Below are 21439 nucleotides of genomic sequence, written 5' to 3'. Positions count from 1 at the left end.
CATTCATTAAAATGTTATCATTTTGTAGTGAATTATATTTTGTGGAGTGTTAGCTTGTTCAGTCAACCAGTACACCAATCAGTTGATAGAGCTTTATTTGTAAGAGCAATGTTCTGAAATGACGTTGCAACAGAATGCTTCAAAAATAGACTAAAAGAGAACAGGACACAAAGTGTACATTTATATTGCAAAAGATACCTGATGTATTCAAAATTTCTATCGCCAGAGATTACAAAACCTTCAGTTAAAGGCAATGATATATCAACACGAATGTGGAGAGATACACTTAGCAGTATATATATCACAGAATAGTGATATACAACTTAAACGGAGTACATGCAGTATACTGAGAGCAACATTTAGAATGGAGAGATACACTTAGCAGTATATATAACAGAATGGGGAGATACACTTACTGTAGTATTATATAACACGGAATGGGGAGGTACACTTAAGCAGTATTTATCACAGGTAGTTTGAGAGATTTTTGATTTGCATGAAAGAAATGATATATTTTATTCCTTTACCAGCCTATTATAGTAATTTTATTTATATAGCAACACAGGAAAGCATGCCCCAACTCCCTATAGACTCTGTAAACACACGGTGGAAAGCTGTCATTCATATACATTCTCTACCTGTTTAATTAGCGGCTCGTAGCATATGCATTTTGTGTCTATAAGATGTTCCCTCTTACCATAAATACACATTTCTGTTTCTTTTACATTTGGGTGAGCTTCAGTTTCATTATGAGTCGTCTGCTCATCAGTGATCAGCGACGCCACTTATCTGTAAACACACACACACACACACACACACACACACACAACAGGATATTAGAACTTCCACCGTATAATCAGGAACAGGCAGATTGTCTGAAATCAGTTAAACTTGTTCAGTGCAGTATGTGTTGGGATTTGAAGGGTACAGTCCAGTGAAAATTCAGTGATTATAATAAAAATGGACCCCATCGTCATGGTGAGAGAAGTCTCATGACCCAGCATCCATAGTGAAAACGCATTAATCACTGACGAGCATGGTATTTGGTAGCTTTTGTCTATGTGGAGTTTACAATGCAGATAATCCTTATCCTGGATACTGTAAGCAGTTGCATTATATAGTGCTTGGCCATTTTAGAAGCAAATGGCCTAGGACTTGCACAGTTTATATATGCATGTTATCCATTTACATGCATCTTATCCATTTGTATTGCTTCCTCTTTCTGAAGCCACTTCAGAATATAGATTTGGCTCAAGGGTCTAACAGTAGTTTCTTTAATCCAGGATTCAGCCCTGTGTCAAGACCCCATTGTTCACTTGTGCCTGCTTGTGTCTGTGCCATGTTTATGGCACTGAACCAGAGCCATGTAAAGAGTGGCCTATTCAGCAATAGAGGCCAGTGTGGCGGCCATTTTGCAGATGCTGTATGTTTCTGTGAAGAAGACGTGTGTACAGGTGTGTCAGCAGGGCAGGTGTGAGGTGCGAGCAGGGCAGGTGTGTGAGCAGGAGCAGGGCAGGTGTGTGAGCAGGGCAGGTGTGAGGCAGGAGCAGGGCAGGTGTGTGAGCAGGGTAGGTGTGAGGTATGAGGCGGTCGTACCTCTGGTGGTCTCGAAGCACCTCTCGCAGTGCACGGTGCGACGGTAGATCCACATGGTGTCCCCCGCCTTCAGGTGCCCCAGGGAGGTGCTGCAGACCTCACACTAGCAGAGAGGGAAGAGCGTTAGCCAAACAGCATGCTAAAGAACACACTAGCAGAGAGGAGCGTTAGAAACACAGCACGCTATAGAGCACGCTAGCAGAGAGGAGAGTTTGCAACACAGCACGCCATAGAGCACGCTAGCAGAGAGGAGAGTTTGCAACACAGCACGCCATAGAGCACGCTAGCAGAGAGGAGAGTTTGCAACACAGCACGCTATAGAGCACGCTAGCAGAGAGGAGCATTAGCAACACAGCACGCTATAGAGCACACTAGCAGAGAGGAGAGTTTGCAACACGGCACGCTAAAGAGCACGCTAGCAGAGAGGAGAGTTTGCAACACGGCATGCTAAAGAGCATGCTAGCAGAGAGGAGAGTTTGCAACACGGCATGCTAAAGAGCACGCTAGCAGAGAGGAGCGTTAGCAACACGGCATGCTAAAGAGCACACTAGCATAGAGGAGTATAAGGTTGTTACAATTCAACAGTTTTTCATAAGGTACCATACCAGTTCTCATATTATTAAGATAATTTTAAACAAAGGCTAAATAAAACTGTGAAGCAACCTTTGAATAAGAGCAGTTATCATTTTTATTTCAGCAGTTACTGTGTTTGCATGGACGACCAGTTTATTCTAGGGTTCGCCACAAAGCTACACAGTGTATTTAAAAATATTTGCATCGTCTTTGTTCTGCATTGCAGTCCGCCAAAGCTTTATTCAGCACACCTCAAAATCTCTTATAATTCCATCATTGAAGACTTGGGGAAAAAATGACCAGGCTGTGGCACTTGCATAGTGCACCAAAATGTACAGCACCATTTAAATCTGTGTGTGACTGTTCTTCCATTACACAGAAACTTTCCATATCACAGTTTGCACTTAAAACATTTAAAAGACAGGCAGTAATTTCTCATCAGTATGGCTGCATTTGTGAAGCTCTGTTTGATGCCCCATTGATGGGTGAAACCCGGGCCATGCATGCGCAGTGTAGAGGCAACGGGTCTGTTACCTTGAAGCAGGTGGCATGGCAGTGTATCTGCAGGTCATCCAGGATCATTTTGGGGTCGATGCTCATGGGTTTATTGCAGTAGGTGCATATGTCCTTCGCAGTGATAGCCCTATTGAGAACAAACGCAAGGAAGTTCATCAAAAACAAATAGATAGATGTGCTTTTTAATATCCTTTCCCAATGTTTTTCTTTTTTTTTCTAATACTTAAAAAACGTGACATTCATATTTTACTCATATTCATCGTATCATATTGTATTGTATTCATGTTCACTGGATAAGGTCACTAGTATGTGATGTTCAGATGAGTAACATGCAGTATTCTGATGGTGATGTCTCTAGTGTTGGTTCTGTCACATCGCTGTGAAAGGTGGTAATGTCTCTAGTGTTGGTTCTGTCACATCACTGTGAAAGGTGGTAATGTCTCTAGTGTTGGTTCTGTCACATCGCTGTGAAAGGTGGTAATGTCTCTAGTGTTGGTTCTGTCACATCGCTGTGAAAGGTGGTAATGTCTCTAGTGTTGGTTCTGTCACATCGCTGTGAAAGGTGGTAATGTCTCTAGTGTTAGTTCTGTCACATCACTGTGAAAGGTGGTAATGTCTCTAGTGTTGGTTCTGTCACATCGCTGTTAAATGGGCCCATACCTGTCAGGGCTGGCGTAGACGCTGCTGCTTGACTTCATAGAGACGAGGTCAGAGTAAGACCCTGAAGGACTGCAAACAAAGAGAGAGAAAATCATCAGTACAGCAAAGACAGTGCGGAGTATATCTAAGGTAAGGGCATCATCCAAATTATGGTAGGGACATATGCCTGTCTCTCTAACTGGTAGCAGCACATGTATACAGACTAGGGCAGTGTGCCTTGTCAGTACTTTGATGTGGAACCTTAGGAGCCTGCTGGGTGTACTGTAACTCTGATGGACCAATCGAAAGCACTCGTTCCATCTTAATGGAATCCAGTGGCCATTACAGTGCTTTATATTATTCTGCAGCTTGTTCTGGCAGCAGAATCAGCGGCATGTGACCTGATGAGATCGCTAATGATCCCTGGGTGGACATTCCCCCTCACTTTTACTGTCCAGTACTAATTGTGCCCTCCCATTATAACCAAATTTTCCTTTCAGAGAATAAAATCACTGCCCACAGTTATACTTTATCATTGAACGATTCTTTTTCACATATGAGCATATATTTTATTTTGTAGGTTTCATACGCCCAATTATAATTGTCTTCATTATATTACAGGCATTGAGCAGACGCTCTTATCCAGAGCGACTTACACAACCTTTTACATTACAGCATTTAAATGGCATCCATCTATACAGCTGGATATATACTGAAGCACTGCAGGTTGAATGAATTAAATAATAACCCCATACAACAAGTACCTGTCCAACACTACCATTTAAAAAATCTCCATCTTTAAAATGCCTTTTGCGTTATGCAGACATAAACAGGAGGCTCCACTGATCTTTCTGTATGAAAGCTAGATTTCAGGCTATGGTGAACAGTACCTGCTCTCCAGGTAGGATGTTTTGGTGTAGGATGATGGGCTGGACAAACTGGAGTACTCATAACTGGGAAAAGAGGAGGTGCAGGCTTCAGCATAAATGATCACTCCGAAAGTAACATCTCAGCATGTTCGGATGCTTGTGCAGGAGAACCACAACGTGTGCACTCAGTTTCAAGTTTGGTCTGGTCTCCCTGGTCTCCTACTAATGATCAGAGTCAACATGTAGGCACAGGTGGAAATTCACTGAGCACCTGTGATTTCTCAGAGAGATTTACCTGGAGCCCCTGGGCACTGAGCACACTGTGATTTCTCAGAGATTTACCTGGTCTCCCTGGGCACTGAACACACTGATTTCTCAGAGAGATTTACCTGGTCTCCCTGGGCACTGAACACACTGATTTCTCAGAGAGATTTACCTGGTCTCCCTGGGCTCTGAACACACTGATTTCTCAGAGAGATTTACCTGGTCTCCCTGGGCACTGAACACACTGATTTCTCAGAGGATTACTGGTTCTGGCATGACACACTGATTTCAGAGTTTACGTCCCTGGGCACTGAACACACTGATTTCTCAGAGAGATTTACCTGGTCTCCTGGGCTCTGAACACTGATTTCTCAGAAGATTTACCTGGTCTCCCTGGGCGCTGAACACACTGATTTCTCAGAGAGATTTACCTGGTCTCCCTGGGCTCTGAACACACTGATTTCTCAGAGAGATTTACCTGGTCTCCCTGGGCAAGCTGGTGTAGCTTCTGCTTTTGTACAGCCCATCTGTGTAGCTTTTATACGAACATAGAAAGGGGGAAAAAAATCAGCATTAGTCCAAATGTTTCCACTGCATTCCAGTCCTGCATGCTGATATATTAGATTGGCTCAGCAGAATGGCTGTAAATCCTGGCAGTCCGTAGACTATGCTTGGTATAGGAAATAAGCCAACAACAAATGAAAGAAGTGCAATGAGAGAGCTTTACCTGGGCTCAGAGTTTAAGGAGCTGTAGGAGCTGGTCCTCACAGATGGGGAATATTCGCTGCTGCTGTAGGTTCTGATGTTCCTGATTTGAATGAAAGACATTAAAGTGCATGATGGTTATTGGACAGAAGTTAAATCTCTTTGACTCATTCACCCAGAATGTTTTTTTTTTTGGCATTTGGAATGTCTGATTTGCAAACTGTGTGCTCATATACGGCCATGATGCGGGCTGAGAAGGAAGGGGCAAGTTTCCTCTGAAAAGCGGGTCGCTCTTGCCTGTTCACTCAGCCAGCCAACAGAGGTCACTCCAGCAATGAACACTGCTACCCCTGCTGACTGAATACCTCCCAGCATCCCTTGGGTGACCAAAGCCAATTGTGTGCTGCCCCTGCAGGGCTGCTGGCCACAGATGGTACTGGCACGGGTCAGATTAAATCCGAGACCGTGGCGATCACTCATGCTCTGCAAGCAGTGCTTTTACTGAGTGAGCTACTCGGCCAGTCATGTTTGAATGTGGGATTGTGATGGTTGATGGTTATTGGACTGAACTTCAGTCTCTTTCACTCAGCACATTTGAATGAGGCGTTCATCTGATGGTGCCAACCTGGTGATGGAATCCGGAGATGGAGAATATGTCCTGTATTCCCTGACCAGGAGAAAATAAGCACAGGTCAGAATATTGATGATATATTGTTAGAAGACAAGCATGTGTCAAAGCATGTGTGACTAGGGGGTATAGATTAGAAAAACTGCTGCAGACAAAGAAAGATCTCAACATTATTCAAACTCACCTGTCCTTCACAGTCTCTGTGTAGGATGTCACAGTGGTTGTTTCAGATGGTCTAGGGCTGGAGACACTCCTGGTCCTTAAACAAGGGAGGGAAACATTTTGAGGACTTTGAGTGTGAACAGAAATTCAGATATTCAGCATTTTCTCTAAAGGTTGTGAATGTGAGGAACATTCAGTCCTGTTATTTCCACTGGAAAACAATTTAACCTTCAGTGCTGGATCATGATATTCATGCTGTATATGCTGTGAAGATGGGTAGTATGTGATATCAGAGTAGGTAATGGTACTAACCTGGTGGTGGTGATGGTGGAGGAATTTGGAGATGATGAAGAGTATGTCCTGCTGTAATCCCTGACCAGGAGAAACGATTAGCACAGGTCAGATTATTGATGGTATTGGTAGAAAATTGAAGCACGTGTCAAAGCGTGTTCGGCCAACTGCAGCTTATATTCACTCTGCAGTCAACCAGCTGAGCTGCGCAGCTCATGCAGAGGATACACATGCTAGCTGCACACCTGGCACAGGTAGAATGCAGGTGCCTGATCAACCAGAGGACTTAATAATACGTAGTGAAGCATGGAAGATGTTTTCCAACAGGAATCCTCTGTTCCCAGGTGAAGGTATACTGTAGTTATTTATTTCACGGTCTGATTCCAGACCATGTGGGGAGTGTCTGTGACTTGACACACCGTATGACTGCTCTGTAATGTGTGACATTAATGTGTGGCATGCAGATCAGTGTGTCATATTAAAGGGGCAAGTCTTCACTCTCAGAAGAAAGGGCTCTAAAAGACTCCTAAAGAACCTTATCTTGATCGAAGGTTCTTTGTCAGGCAAAATTGGGATCAGCTTTTACCATTTTCACACCTACCTTACAGGGTCTCATAAAGAACTAAAACGGTTCCTCTATGGAGGCAAGTCAAAAAACCCTTTTTTTGAGAGTGCACCCTCTGGTTCAGTCACGGGATTGTGGAAGGTAAACTGACCTGTCTTGGGATGAGTACGCACTGCTGGATGGCATTGAAATGAAATCATCAGCAAGAACATCCAATGGCCCGGCGTTGGAAAGAGATAAACAAACTTGGGTGAATTCAAATGGCACTTCAACTTGAACCCAGTCGCTATAGTCCATTTGTTCGGATATGAAGGATTCGTTTGAGGCCGATCTGTACTGAAGCCTTTTGGTTTTGCTGGTTGAAACGGGTTCTTTTTCGTCAAGGAATTAAGCAAGTTTGGTCATGTTAACATGTGAGATGCCCCTAGAGTGAGTTTGTTTATTTATTATAATTTTTCAAACATACACTATGAAATTATTCAGGTAGTTGCACCCAGGGGGTGTAGATTGTAAAAGCTGTTGCAGACGAAGATAGAATTCAACAGGATTTCACTCAAACTCACTTATCTTTCGCAGGATCGGTGTAGGATGTCACAGTGGTCGTTTCAGATGGTCTAGGGCTGGAGACACTCCTGGTCCTTAAACAAGGGAGGGAAACATTTTGAGGACTTTGAGTGTGAACAGAAATTCAGATATTCTGCATTTTCTCTAAAGGTTGTGAATGTGAGGAACATTCAGTCCTGTTATTTCCACTGGAAAACAATTTAACCTTCAGTGCTGGATCATGATATTCATGCTGTATATGCTGTGAAGATGGGCAGTATGTGATATCAGAGTAGCTAATGGTACTAACCTGGTGGTGGTGATGGTGGAGGAATTTGGAGATGATGAAGAGTATGTCCTGCTGTAATCCCTGACCAGGAGAAACGATTAGCACAGGTCAGATTATTGATGGTATTGGTAGAAAATTGAAGCACGTGTCAAAGCGTGTTCGGCCAACTGCAGCTTATATTCACTCTGCAGTCAACCAGCTGAGCTGCGCAGCTCATGCAGAGGATGCACATGCTAGCTGCACACCTGGCACAGGTAGAATGCAGGTGCCTGATCAACCAGAGGACTTAATAATACGTAGTGAAGCATGGAAGATGTTTTCCAACAGGAATCCTCTGTTCCCAGGTGAAGGTATACTGTAGGTATTTATTCAGCACCCTGTTGGGCCGTGTGGCGCCGCCGTGGCCTGGGTCCGATTCCAGACCATGTGGGGAGTGTCTGTGACTGGACACACCGTATGACTGCTCTGTAATGTGTGGCATGCAGATCAGTGTGTCATATTAAAGGGGCAAGTCTTCACTCTCAGAAGAAAGGGCTCCAAAAGACTCCTAAAGAACCTTATCTTGATCAAAGGTTCTTTGTCAGGCAAAATTGGGATCAGCGTTTACCATTTTCACATCTACCTTACAGGGTCTCATAAGCCGCGTTTCCATCGCAGGAACTTTACCCCGGAACTAGGAACCTTTTGAGGAACTCAGTGCGTTTCCACCGCAGGAACTAGGGTCTAAATTTAGTTCCGGGGGCTTTATTTTACCCCCGAAAAAGTTCCTGCTCGGGGGGTAGTACTTTCCGAAAGTACAGGAACCTTTTGGGTGGAGCTTGCAGCGCTGAACATTTCTGATTGGTCGAGTACTCGCAGCATTTTTTTGTGTTTATTTTCAGGCGCCATGTTTAAAAATATGCAGGCGCAAACTGATTTATTTTCATAATAACTTCAAATCAAACTTGTATGTTATGCGGCGCAGTAGCCTACTTTTGGTTATAGCCTGCCAACGTCTTGGAATTATAACGTGTGCTCTTCTGTTCTTTTCTTGCTTTAGTATTATAAAATTAGTATTATAATATTATTAGTTTTATAAAATGCTAAGCATTCGTGCTCGGACAGCATATTACGTAGGCTACCAAAACATTCAAACGGATTAATTTGGTTGCTGAATATTTTCTTCCGGATTTTCTTTGTTAGCCCGTTGTAATTGACTCAAAACGTTTGATACAGTTATGTGAGGTATGCGGTAGTTCTGCGTAATTAACATTGGTGATACAGTAAAAGCAAACTGGAAATCACCTTCCGCACTTTTTGTCAGGGTAAAATAACAGGTAGTAATCGTCCCTTTAGCTTTTTCAGACTGCCGTAATTTTACTCCATTTTACTGCCATTCTTCAATTCCACGAAAAGACCAGGAAGACTATGGACTAATTTATGGTGCATGGTTCGCATCTGGAGGGCACACTTCGCTGCTCGGCTAGCAGTAACTTCGAAGGAAAGCAAACGGTGGCTGTACCACTGCTAATTTAAATTTTCACGCAAGTCAGAGTTTTCGTTCTATTCTTGTCATTTTGCGATTAGCCTATATGGAATTGACGATGAGAAAGTAATCAAACAGCAAATTGTTTACAACGTGTGCATGTTTTCTGCTGTTGTTGCCAGTTATATTGGAAATGTGAATGCATTCTGTCGCCTCGGATGTCAAGACATGAAAGCGAATGTTCGCATAAAAACATAATGAATGTGTTTGAGAGGATATATAAAACCGTTACAATCTGACTATTGGCCTGTTATATCCTACTTGTTGCATAACAACGGTCCAAGTTCAACTACCAACGACAGTTTTGCTTGACAACGGTAAAATATGCCCAAACGGCTGCAGAAGAATATTTCAATTCCAGGTGATTAAATCGATAAAAATCAATAAATACAAAAGTAACCATATATAGTCATTGTTGGTAACCCGTTGTATATAAGTGGAATAAACCCCTCCGGGCTGTCCCGGTTATTAGAAAATAATGTAGGCTACTTCGGTGGTAGTATGGGGTTACAGAAGAAATCATATGACAGATGGACCGACGACAACGTCCCTTTTTCATACGTCAGTGGGCTAATTTGCCTAATCTTCGCGGGACTTTAGACCGCGGTGGAAATGCAGACAACCATGGGCTGAAGGAACCTTTTAGTTCCTGGTAAAGTAGTTCCGGGTACTTTTGGTGGAAACGCGGCTATAAAGAACTAAAACGGTTCCTCTATGGAGGCAAGTCAAAAAACCCTTTTTTTGAGAGTGCACCCTCTGGTTCAGTCACGGGATTGTGGAAGGTAAACTGACCTGTCTTGGGATGAGTACGCACTGCTGGATGGCTTTGAAATGAGATCATCAGAAAGAACATCCAATGGCCTGGCATTGGAAAGAGATAAACAAACTTGGGTGAATTCAAATGGCACTTCAACTTGAACCCAGTCGCTATAGTCCATTTGTTCGGATATGAAGGATTCGTTTGAGGCCGATCTGTACTGAAGCCTTTTGGTTTTGCTGGTTGAAACGGGTTCTTTTTCGCCAAGGAATTGAGCAAGTTTGGTCATGTTAACATGTTAGATGCCCCTAGAGTGAGTTTGTTTATTTATTATAACTTTTCAAACATACACTATTAAATTATTCAGATAGTTGCACCCAGGGGGTGTAGATTGTAAAAGCTGTTGCAGACGAAGATAGAATTCAACAGGATTTCACTCAAACTCACTTATCTTTCGCAGGCTCGGTGTAGGATGTCACAGTGGTTGTTTCAGATGGTCTAGGGCTGGAGACACTGCTGGTCCTTAAACAAGGGAGGGAAACATTTTGAGGACTTTGAGTGTGAACAGAAATTCAGATATTCTGCATTTTCTCTAAAGGTTGTGAATGTGAGGAACATTCAGTCCTGTTATTTCCACTGGAAAACAATTTAACCTTCAGTGCTGGATCATGATATTCATGCTGTATATGCTGTGAAGATGGGCAGTATGTGATATCAGAGTAGGTAATGGTACTAACCTGGTGGTGGTGATGGTGGAGGAATTTGGAGATGATGAAGAGTATGTCCTGCTGTAATCCCTGACCAGGAGAAACGATTAGCACAGGTCAGATTATTGATGGTATTGGTAGAAAATTGAAGCACGTGTCAAAGCGTGTTCGGCCAACTGCAGCTTATATTCACTCTGCAGTCAACCAGCTGAGCTGCGCAGCTCATGCAGAGGATGCACATGCTAGCTGCACACCTGGCACAGGTAGAATGCAGGTGCCTGATCAACCAGAGGACTTAATAATACGTAGTGAAGCATGGAAGATGTTTTCCAACAGGAATCCTCTGTTCCCAGGTGAAGGTATACTGTAGGTATTTATTCAGCACCCTGTTGGGCCGTGTGGCGCCGCCGTGGCCTGGGTCCGATTCCAGACCATGTGGGGAGTGTCTGTGACTGGACACACCGTATGACTGCTCTGTAATGTGTGGCATTAATGTGTGGCATGCAGATCAGTGTGTCATATTAAAGGGGCAAGTCTTCACTCTCAGAAGAAAGGGCTCCAAAAGACTCCTAAAGAACCTTATCTTGATCGAAGGTTCTTTGTCAGGCAAAACTGGGATCAGCGTTTACCATTTTCACACCTACCTTACAGGGTCTCATAAAGAACTAAAACGGTTCCTCTATGGAGGCAAGTCAAAAAACCCTTTTTTTGAGAGTGCACCCTCTGGTCCAGTCACAGGGTTGTGGAAGGTAAACTGACCTGTCTTGGGATGAGTACGCACTGCTGGATGGCAGTGAAATAAGATCCTCAGCAAGGGCATCCAAAGGCCTGGCATTGGAAAGAGATAAACAAACTTGGGTGAATTCAAATGGAACCCAATCGCTGTAGTTCATTTGTTTGGATATGAAGGATTCATTTGAGGCAGAGCAATTATGAAGCCTTTTGGTTTTACCTATTGAAACACGGGTTCTTTTTCTCAGAGAAATGAAGCTAGATTCATCATGTTAGAATGTGAGATGCCCCTAGAGTGAGTTTGTTTATTTATTATAATTTTTCAAACATACACTATTAAATTATTCAGATAGTTGCACCCAGGGGGTGTAGATTGTAAAAGCTGTTGCAGACGAAGATAGAATTCAACAGGATTTCACTCAAACTCACTTATCTTTCGCAGGCTCGGTGAAGATGGGCATAGTGGTTGTTTCAGATGGTTTAGGGCTGGAGGCACTCCTGGTCCTTAAACAAGGGAGAGAAACATTTTCAGGACTGGAGTGAAATTCAGATATTCTGCATTTTCTCTAAAGGTTGTGAATGTGAGGAACATTCAGTCCTGTTATTTCCACTGGAAAACAATTTAACCATCAGTGCTGGATCATGATATTCATGCTGTATATGCTGTGAAGATGGGCAGTATGTGATATAAGAGTAGCTAATGGTACTAACCTGGTGGTGGTGGTGGTGGAGGAAGTTGGAGATGATGAAGAGTATGTCCTGCTGTAATCCCAGATTAGGAGAAACAATTAGCGCAGGTCAGATTATTGATGGTACTGATAGAAAATTGAAGCACGTGTCAAAGCATGCAGTCATGCAGAGAGAGGATGCAGCTCATGCAGACGATGCAGCTCATGCAGATGATGCAGCTCATGTAGAGGATGCAGGGGATGCAGCTCATGTAGATGATGCAGCTCATGTAGAGGATGCAGCTCATGCAGAGGATGCAGGAGATGCAGCTCATGCAGAGGATGCAGCTCATGCAGAGTATGCACATGCTGGTTGCACATACACTATGAACTGTGCAGATGGGCAATATGTGGTATCAAAGTGCTACTATCTCTATACTTCACATCAGTGTAAAATGTAACCTATGAGAAATGGAGTAGACAGTGCTGTTTGGCCTTACCATGGGGTATCAGAAAGAGAATCCAGAGGAATATTAATCAAGAAACAAGGGAGGCTTTGTTATAGAAGTGAAATAGCATAAGTTAGCATGTTAGCGATGAAATATAATGAAGGTAGTCTCAGATAGGCCTTTATTTGTTGTAATATACATTATGAAAGTATTGTAGTAACGGGTATTGATTGCAAAAGTAGCTGCAGGCAAAGCAAGCTTTCAGCAGGACCTCACGGAAACGCACTCTTTTTTGACGGTCTCCGTGAAGGTCGTCACCGTTGTCGATTCGGATGCCTTAGGGCTGGAAACACTCAAAGTCCTTTGGCAAGGTAAAAATAAATAAATAAATAAATAAAAATAAATTTCAGTATGGGGGTCACTTAGAAGGTGACGCCCTAATATGTCCATAGGGCAGAAATTTTACGTCAGCGTTGTGGGATTTAAGATTAAGGTTCCACCCTCACGTGTGACCTTACCCCTTTCTGCTTGCCGCATCGGTGTCAGTGCTTGGCTTTGGCGGTTTGGGCGGAAGGAAGCTGGGTTTTCTTTAAAGAAAATAAAATCACCGTCACATGAGTGACCCGAGAGGGTTGACAGTGATGGACAGCTGTGGTTCATATTCCGCTGCAGGGGGCGTAACCCTGACGTCCCACAATGCACATGGGCTGGAGGTGAGATGGCGGAACGCACGGCGCCAGCGACAGGGCGTGTGGCACTCAGGTCAGGACGAGCGAGGGATGCTCCACCTGTCCGCCAGACCCGGGTCAAATACGTATCTGTTTTGAATTCAAATTTCTGTGCTCTATTGATCTTGCCTGGTGTAATTGAGCCTGCCAATATGACCAAAAGGCGGGGTTTGCACCTTTTGAGAGTAATTCATTGGTTCCAATACACCGGACTAGATCAGTAAAGCTTAGAAAAGTATTTGAATGCAAAACAAATATGTATTTGACCCATGTCTGCTGTCCGCAATCACGAAATTCAGACGTCTGCGGGGACGGGGGGACGGGGGGGGGTGGGCGGAGCTCACCCGCAGGGGAAACTCTACACAGATCAACATGGTGGCAGGGGACAGAGCCACAAGCTAATTGCTGTGCATGCTGGGAAAAGGGCCAGGCACACAATGAGCGCCTGACCAATGCTTTTGCCTTTTCTAGCTGAGACAGTTACTGTGATTGAGGTCAAAAGAAAGCCATTTTTTTCTGTGTGACTGTAAGTGTATTAAAAGGAACTTGATTATAACGAGGAAAGCATGAGTGTTTTTTGTTGCTATTCCACGTGCGGTGGCATAGCAACAAAAACACAGAACAGACAGAACAATGTGTGTTAACAGGGAGCAACCAGTATATTTCAGTTAGTCTTTGGGATTTTTCAACAGGTGTACGTTTATGATGAGCATAGCACTGGTATACAAGTGGTGTACAAACTAAACAGATTTCCCTGTCACAGGCACAGTAGATAAGCTCTCAAAGATGATGTCAGATGCTCCATATGCAGAAGTGTGTTTTTATTGTGTGAGACTCACGGTTTGCTGGGTGACTTCACGTCTGAGAAGACCCGCTCGGAGAAGGTCTGTTTGGTGGCAGCAGTCCTACGGACAGCGCAGCAACACGTGAATTTAATCAGGCTCATGCCAAAATTATGAAAAATAAATACTCCCATTGGAGCCTGAGGTCCTCCAAACAGTTGTCATGGTTTTAATTCACGGCAAGAGGTCAAATCATGATTTTTGATCTTGCCTTAAATAAATAGCACAGTGGTACAAAAATGAATAATGATACAATAATTAGTATCTTTTTTTTCCCTCCTTTCATTGGCCTAAAATGGAGCTAGCAGCGTAATTAAGGACCGGAGTTCTGGGTGCCGGTGAGAGTGTGAGAGGTCATGTGATGCTTCCCTGGTGCACGTGCGGTGCCGTACCTGCTGGTGGTGATGGTGGTCTCCGTGGTTTCCGTGGTTTTGCCATCAGCGGAGACTTTAGTGTTCACGCTAAAATAAAAAAGATACGTCATGAGACCCATTTAGCATCGGGCACGTAATTCGCTTATTCACGTTTACAGCATTTGCTGCAAGTGCGTTTAATTTGCTTCCGTAGGACAATGTAGGCAATGAAGTCTTTCAATAAAAAAAAATCAACAGCAATATTTTCTAACATCAAGTAAACATGATTTTAGATACATTAAAGTGTTTCACTCTGTTGAGCATTTCTGGCATCATTTGAACATCCCCCCTCCTAATTCAGGTCAAATTCAGGTGTGCAGTGAGCTCTACACTGTTGAGATATATTTACACCTGTATCACATGTCAGTATGCTTACCTCTTGCTGGCGATTGCCTTGTCGTAACTAGGAGGAGCTGAGCTGTAGGAAGCAGGAGGGTCAGTCAGTAAGAGGTCTGTCACAGAAACGGGACTTTTGAAGAGCCATTAGTGAGCTGGTGCCTGATGTATGGTTGTGTTCATAACCAGTTTGAAAAAAAAACAGATCTGTCGTGTAGGATGTACTCTAATTCAGGAGTGGAGCTAAACTGCAGTATTAAGTATATTGTCAACACATGCACAGGAGCTAGTGTATGTATGTTATTATTGTCTGGATAAATGATGGTGGTAACATAGTTGCATGTACATAGTAAAACTATCGTTTATGCATGCTGTAAACAGGCTAATATCGCATTATTAAAAACGCTAATATGCCATGCATGTAAAAACAGGCTAATATCCGCATTTATGTAAAAACAGGCTAATATGCACATGCATGTAAAAACAGGCTTATATCCGCATTTATGTAAAAACAGGCTTATATCCGCATGCATGTAAAAACAGGCTTATATCCGCATTTATGTAAAAACAGGCTTATATCCGCATGCATGTCAAAACAGGCTAATATCCGCATGCATGTAAAAACAGGCTTATATCCGCATGCATGTCAAAACAGGCTTATATCCGCATGCATGTCACAACAGGCTAATATGCACATGCATGAGGCAGTGACTGATCGCATGTGCTGCAGCAGTAGGCACTCATGATTGGTAACACAGTGCTTAACTGAGAGGGGATCGAGCTGCATTGTGCACAAAAACAGTGCTTTTTCTCCGTTTCTGCATGCTATGCAATTAAGAGAAACATGCAATTATCCTGTGGCCAATTATAAGGGTTTGATTGCAAGCCTGAAAAAGAATAGCAAACAAAAAGCACTTTCAAGGGTGAAGCAGACCACATGTTTAAAATGACAAACACGTTAAACACTGTAAAACAGAGACTGTTGGGGGGAAAAAAAACCAACTGACCTCTTGACCTCTTGAGTTCCACTGAATCTGACAAGAGAATGATAATAATGTGTTGTGATACAAGGCGTTTTTTTACTCTTGATTGTTACTTATATTTTTTCATGTTTGTTTTGTTATGTTTCACCGTTATAACCTATCGTAGAGAAGTCTGAATTCATTTTCTGCGTCTTTCAAATCCGTTTCAAGTAATGGCTCTGATCTTTAAGCTTACTTAGGGAATGGCCAGCAAGCTTATTGTCCAATGCAAGATATTATGTGTCCTGTGCATTGAGTCTTTTGCTAGTTTGATTTTGCAGTCCTGTGGGATCTGGCATAGCATAGCCACTGAAGTTATGGACCAGTGAGGGTCTGATTAGGTTCTCCGTGTTGCTGTCAAGAAAGGAAATGATTAAAATATGGGAGATAATGTTTTACAGGCGCTTTACTTTTTGGTGATAGACTGCACAGAGGTGCTTGAGCTTTTAGGGGTTCCTGAGCTGCCAGTGTTGGAGGTGTCATTATCTGAAGACTTTCTAAGAGAGAAGAAACATAAAATCAAAATCAATTCTCAAATCGATATTCCTCTGAACACAGCTAGTGCTGAGATTTGAACCTCTGCAACCAGCACCTTCGACACTGAACATAATCTTACATTTTAAAACTAACATCAAAACCAAACATAATCCTACATTTTAAAACTAATATCAAAACCAAACATAATCCTACATTTTAAAACTAACATCAAACCCAAACATAATCCTACATTTTAAAACTAATATCAAAACAATACACAATCTGAATACAAAATGAAACTCAGGATCTGCTTAGAGTTGACCCATCATCGATATAGAGAAGACTGGATAGAAAGAATGATAAATCAAACCCTTTTTCTTGTATTAGAATAATGGGGTGTTATTAGAAATGGGTTAAATGAGACACACAGAAGATGGTACTGACTCGTCAGGATATTCGTTTGATTTCAGGCGGCTCAGAACTACTTTGCCGAAGTTGGGGTCATCGCTAGAAAGGGGAACATGCACAAAGGGTTAAAATATTATTACTGCATTCTGGAATTTCTCATTTAATTAGCTGATTTTTCTTCTCTTTTTTCCCTGTTTTCCTTGTTATTCCAGTTGTCTTTTGAGCTGTAAAAAACACTTGTGTCTTTTATTATTGCATCACTGTATAAATGAGAATCATGTCTTCACTTTTCTAGCTGTACTGTACAGCAAAGTGACCATTAAGCAGGACATTTACATTTAAGGATATGACATTATTAAAAATGTTAAGGAAAACAGGGATATTATTGTATGTATTAAGGTCAATTGTGAGCATATTTGCGGAAAAACTGTGTTTCATTTTAAGTTTTAACACAATACACAGCACAGCACACAAGACACTGGAAACAGACCACCCCCACCCTGTCCCCAGTGCGCCCCCTACAGGCCAGGAGGACCGAGCGTGTGCTGTCACTCACTCCACTGGCTCGTCTTCCTCCACGTTCTTCTTGATCCAGCTGTTGTCCTTCAGCAGGTTGGTTTTCTTCTTGCTGTCCTCGATGGCCTTGCTTGGGCTGCCAGTCTTCACATCTGCCCAAAATAGCACACTCACGTGTGTAAATCAGCACGCACACACACACACGCCTGAACCAGCACACACACGCACACACACACACACGCCTTAACCAGCACACACGCACACACACACACACACGCCTGAACCAGCACACACATACACACACACACACGTGTAAACCAGCACGAGGACACACACACATACCTGAACCTGAACACACACACACACAGTAATTTAGGTGTTTGATTTAATATTCAGATGCCTTTTCTTCTTTCTGTGGTGCTGTTCTTACTAAACTGGTTTCGCAACCACTTCCCTTTATAATTAAACTCTCGTCAAGCGAGATTAGGCTCTTTTTCTGGGCGTGGTTCTGTTCTCTGGAGCTCTGCTCTGCTCTGCTCTGCTCTGCTCTGCTCTGCTCAGATCTGCTCTGCTCTGCTCTGCTCTGCTCTGCTCTGCTCTGCTCTGCTCAGATCTGCTCTGCTCTGCTCTGCTCTGCTCTGCTCAGATCTGCTCTGCTCTGCTCTGCTCTGCTCTGCTCTGCTCAGCTCTGCTCTGCTCTGCTCAGATCTGCTCTGCTCTGCTCTGCTCTGCTCTGCTCTGCTCTGCTCTGCTCTGCTCTGCTCTGCTCTGCTCTGCTCTGCTCTGCTCTGCTCTGCTCAGATCTGCTCTGCTCTGCTCGATGCTGATTGCTCTGCTGCTCTGCTCGATGCTCTGCTCTGCTCTGCCTCGCTCAGATCTGCTCGCTCTGCTCTGCTGCTGCTCTGCTCTGTCTCTCCTCGCTCGCTGCTCTGCTCTGCTCTGCTCTGCTCTGCTCAGATCTGCAGCGTTAGGTGTCGCCCGTCTGTGCGTGATGTGGTCTCCCATAATGCCCGCTCTGCTGGGCCAGTCTGGTGAAGGTGGCACAGGGGCGCAGTGGCGGGGGAACGAAGTCTGTGACACCGAGGTTTGGGTTGCCGCAGTGTGGTCCTCGTGCGAGGTGCTTGCTTTTAAATGGGTGCTGTGTAAACTGACTGAATGTGAAAATCTGTCCTCTGTGTGAACGCCCCCAGGGAAGAGCGTCTGATAAACTGTGTGATATAGAGTCAGGGCAGATTACGCCACTGAGACTCACTGTCCGTTAATGTATCATTATAAAATAGGTCCAAGCCAAGAACAGCACCCGTGAACAAGCTTGTGAAGGATCGGTGTGTACATGGGCCTTCACAGGCAGATTTCTGCGTTTGTAAAACCCTGGCGTGCTTCTTACTGTGCTACAGACATTATTTCTTGTTTTATACACGGAAATAAGACCTTCATCTTCCTTCCTCTTTCCTTTCTCCTCATCATTTGTGATTCTGACCACCGGCTTTCAGCGATGATCTGTTTAATTATCACTTCCAACGATCATCCAAAAACCACAAACTAGCCTCTGTGTAAATATATCTGCTTGTCGTTTTTTATGACAGGACTATAGAATATGGTTCTATTAGTCAGTTTCAGACCGACTAATACGCACACTGTATAGTTGATTGTAGGGCAGTGTGTAGAGCCACAGGTGATTTTAACCCCTGATGTACCACAGTGATTTTGTCACCTGATTCTGTCTGACTGTGGATAGCACTGCATTAACCAGGATTTTATTTACAAAAATAATCTGAATTTCTTGTGCAAGTTAGTTTTTGTTTTGTTTTTTGGATGAAGAGGTTTTGTGCTATTCAGTCAAATTTTCTTACCAGTTTTGGGAACGAATGACTTGGGATAAGCATAAGACATGATGGATGCTTGAGTTGGTCTGGTCTGTTGGAAGGGAAAGACAGAAATCTGCTTGGGTTAGTGTGTTCTTAAGAAGCACTGCTTGATATTCATTGGTACCCCACTAGATGGCGGTACAGTCCAGAAAAACAGACATCACAGTTAGCGTCACTGCTGAGCCAACGTCCCAGTTTAGCGCTGGCTATTGGGCTAGCTGTAGAAGTATTTGTATCACATTCCAGTTGGTTCAGCCTGCGTAATACCTCAGAAAGAGCATAATGAGCATAATTGTGGCACTGGCAGCATTCTTCACCCTCTGATTCACCAGCTGCCCCACAAAGCTGCCCGTCCACATATTCCTGCAGACACGCCTTTCATAAACACAGCCTGCTCCCTCACCTGCTAACCCACACCTGCTTATCCACACCCCACACTATTCTAGTGTCTGTCTGTGATCTCTGATCTGAGTGCACCCATTGCACACACACACACACACACACATCCTCATCCTGACTGACCCAACCCACACAGACACATACTGATGAGAGCAGCATCTTTTTCTAGAAGACCTGCCTCAAATATTTATGGAATTGGGGGGAATACGAATCCATTAGTTAACTACTATACTATGTCAAATGAAGTACACCAAACATTTTAGCTGATCAATAGCAAATAGTAAGACTCTGTCCAAAGAACCCTTAAAACCCAAGCAATTTTTTAAAACAAAAGAATACATCTATTCTGTTGTTATAGTAAGTTCTTAGAGAAAAACAGCTTTAGGATTTTTGTGGAAATTGAGATTGCATTTTTGTGTTGCTGTATCTTTTGTCCACAAAACCAATATTGGCCCATTTTTAAAGGTCACGGCGGGCTATGTGTTACCACACATTATAAGGAAGAGCCGACCGTTCAGCACGTCTGCTGCCCTGGAAAGTAAGCATGTTATGAAATATCGGTTGTGTGTAGTAATCTAAACACGAGGAAAATGGTCTTGGACCAATCAGAAGGCACCAGGTGCCATGTACACCTTCGGTCTGAATGGAATGAGGTGACACCGTCCTCATCACCACTCTACTCGGGCTACGGATGCTTGACTATATTCTAAGACTGAAGTGGAGTGTAGTAATGCACTGTAAACCTGATTTACAGACATGGGCTGTTCCTCAATGATCATTACTGCCCTGCTCGTGATCTGGCAGTTTAATGTTGGTTAGCAGCAAGTTTTTGGCTGTGACATGTCTTTTGTTAAACAGGTTGGGCATGATTTCTTATGAGTTCAGACAAGTCTGCTCTCCAGATTTTCTCATGTATTCAGTGGTGTAATGCTGAATATACACATCCAGCCCATTTGGTCTGGGAGATTTTCTGGGAGACATTCAGCTGATACAGAAGCAATTTTATGCAATAAGTGTTCCCACAAGGAATATAAACCAGGAGGTGTGAATACTCAGTAACAAGAAATGATCGATTGTAAAAGAAAATTGACAGGTGTGACAGACATTTCTGTAGCTGTTAAACGTTTCTCTCGTAGTTATGAGAAATAACAGCAGGACTCATGGCTGCATTTCATCCTGCCTTAAATAACAGTGATATTAGTGTATTTACTCTGATCAGAGTGTTTAAATATCAACCAAAATATAAGACAATATGCTGCAATAAAACAATAACAGAACCTGAACCACATATCGTCCTTATTCGTCAAAACAAAATATCAGGGGGAAGAAACTTTTAATACTTGAATATTATGATAATAAATGAAAATTATGATAATAAATGGCTTCGTACTGGTCCTGTGAACCTGAGAGACAAGCCATAGTCTATCTGTTTTATCCTTCTACATATGCCAACATGTATGACCACATCTGAACACTACAAAATAAGATTAAGTTAAATTTAGTTGTTAATTTTTTATATCAAAATAAAAGATGCCACGACTGAACTGAAGCATTCTGTTGGTTTCAAGGCGTAAAAACTCTCTCTCTCTCTCTGTGTGTGAAGGGAGTGCCAGTGGAGCAGGTGAGCTTACCTGTGGGAGAGTACCTGCGTGCTGCTCAGCTGGTGCGCTGACGATGAGATCTCGCACTTTCTCTCTCCCGCTGTGTTTATGTCCCCGGGAGGGGAGCGCGACGCTTTCGCAGGGGTGTGTCCTCAGCCGCTACGGTCACTGGCGCTGAGAACCGGTACGGTCGGTTTCTGCAATCCGCCGTCGTCACGGAGCCGGGGCTAATGGGGCGGCTCTGTGGGGGCGGGGTGGGGGGTCTCCCTAAATGAGCTGAAAACCCACTAGAGCTCGGGGGGAAATCCCGTCAGAACTGTGAAATGGGTCTGCCGCGTTCGTCTCCCCTTG

General features: G+C 43.4%; 1 protein-coding gene and 1 long non-coding RNA gene across 16 annotated transcripts in view; one reads left to right on the top strand and one right to left on the bottom strand.

Annotated features, from left to right (window-relative positions):
- The window catches only part of LOC135240385 (uncharacterized), a 36288-nt gene that overhangs the window by 8718 nt on the left and 6131 nt on the right, over positions 1-21439 (top strand). The window contains exon 3 of one of the 2 annotated variants that reach the window (XR_010325666.1): positions 16917-17031. The exons of the other annotated variant lie outside the window; for it this stretch is intronic. This is a non-coding gene — a long non-coding RNA (uncharacterized LOC135240385). Of the gene's footprint in view, positions 1-16916; positions 17032-21439 lie in introns of those variants that run through there. 2 annotated transcript variants of the gene reach the window in all.
- scel (sciellin) lies at positions 710-21260 on the bottom strand. Of its 14 annotated transcripts, none has more exons than XM_064309770.1 (30): positions 21119-21260; positions 19074-19137; positions 17261-17372; positions 16741-16803; positions 16230-16316; positions 15805-15831; positions 14838-14879; positions 14441-14509; positions 14046-14111; positions 12997-13065; positions 12765-12839; positions 12073-12123; positions 11791-11865; positions 11389-11457; positions 10660-10719; positions 10370-10444; positions 9958-10026; positions 7662-7721; positions 7372-7446; positions 6960-7028; positions 6265-6324; positions 5975-6049; positions 5788-5829; positions 5185-5265; positions 4936-4992; positions 4215-4277; positions 3346-3414; positions 2704-2812; positions 1597-1699; positions 710-789 (listed from the first exon to the last, which is right to left on the bottom strand). In XM_064309770.1, exons 2-30 carry the CDS (start codon positions 19111-19113, stop codon positions 773-775), a joined length of 1929 nt encoding a protein of 642 aa, XP_064165840.1. In that variant the 5' UTR covers positions 19114-19137; positions 21119-21260; the 3' UTR covers positions 710-772. The 14 variants fall into 14 exon arrangements, with proteins under 14 accessions (XP_064165840.1, XP_064165844.1, XP_064165846.1 ...); XM_064309774.1 differs by having other exon boundaries at positions 6960-6983; XM_064309776.1 differs by having other exon boundaries at positions 6960-6980.

Source organism: Anguilla rostrata, chromosome 15, assembly GCF_018555375.3.
Source record: "Anguilla rostrata isolate EN2019 chromosome 15, ASM1855537v3, whole genome shotgun sequence".
Classification (NCBI taxonomy): domain Eukaryota; kingdom Metazoa; phylum Chordata; class Actinopteri; order Anguilliformes; family Anguillidae; genus Anguilla; species Anguilla rostrata.
The sequence above is the reverse complement of the archived record's forward strand: the minus strand, read 5'-3'. Positions and strand labels throughout refer to the sequence as shown.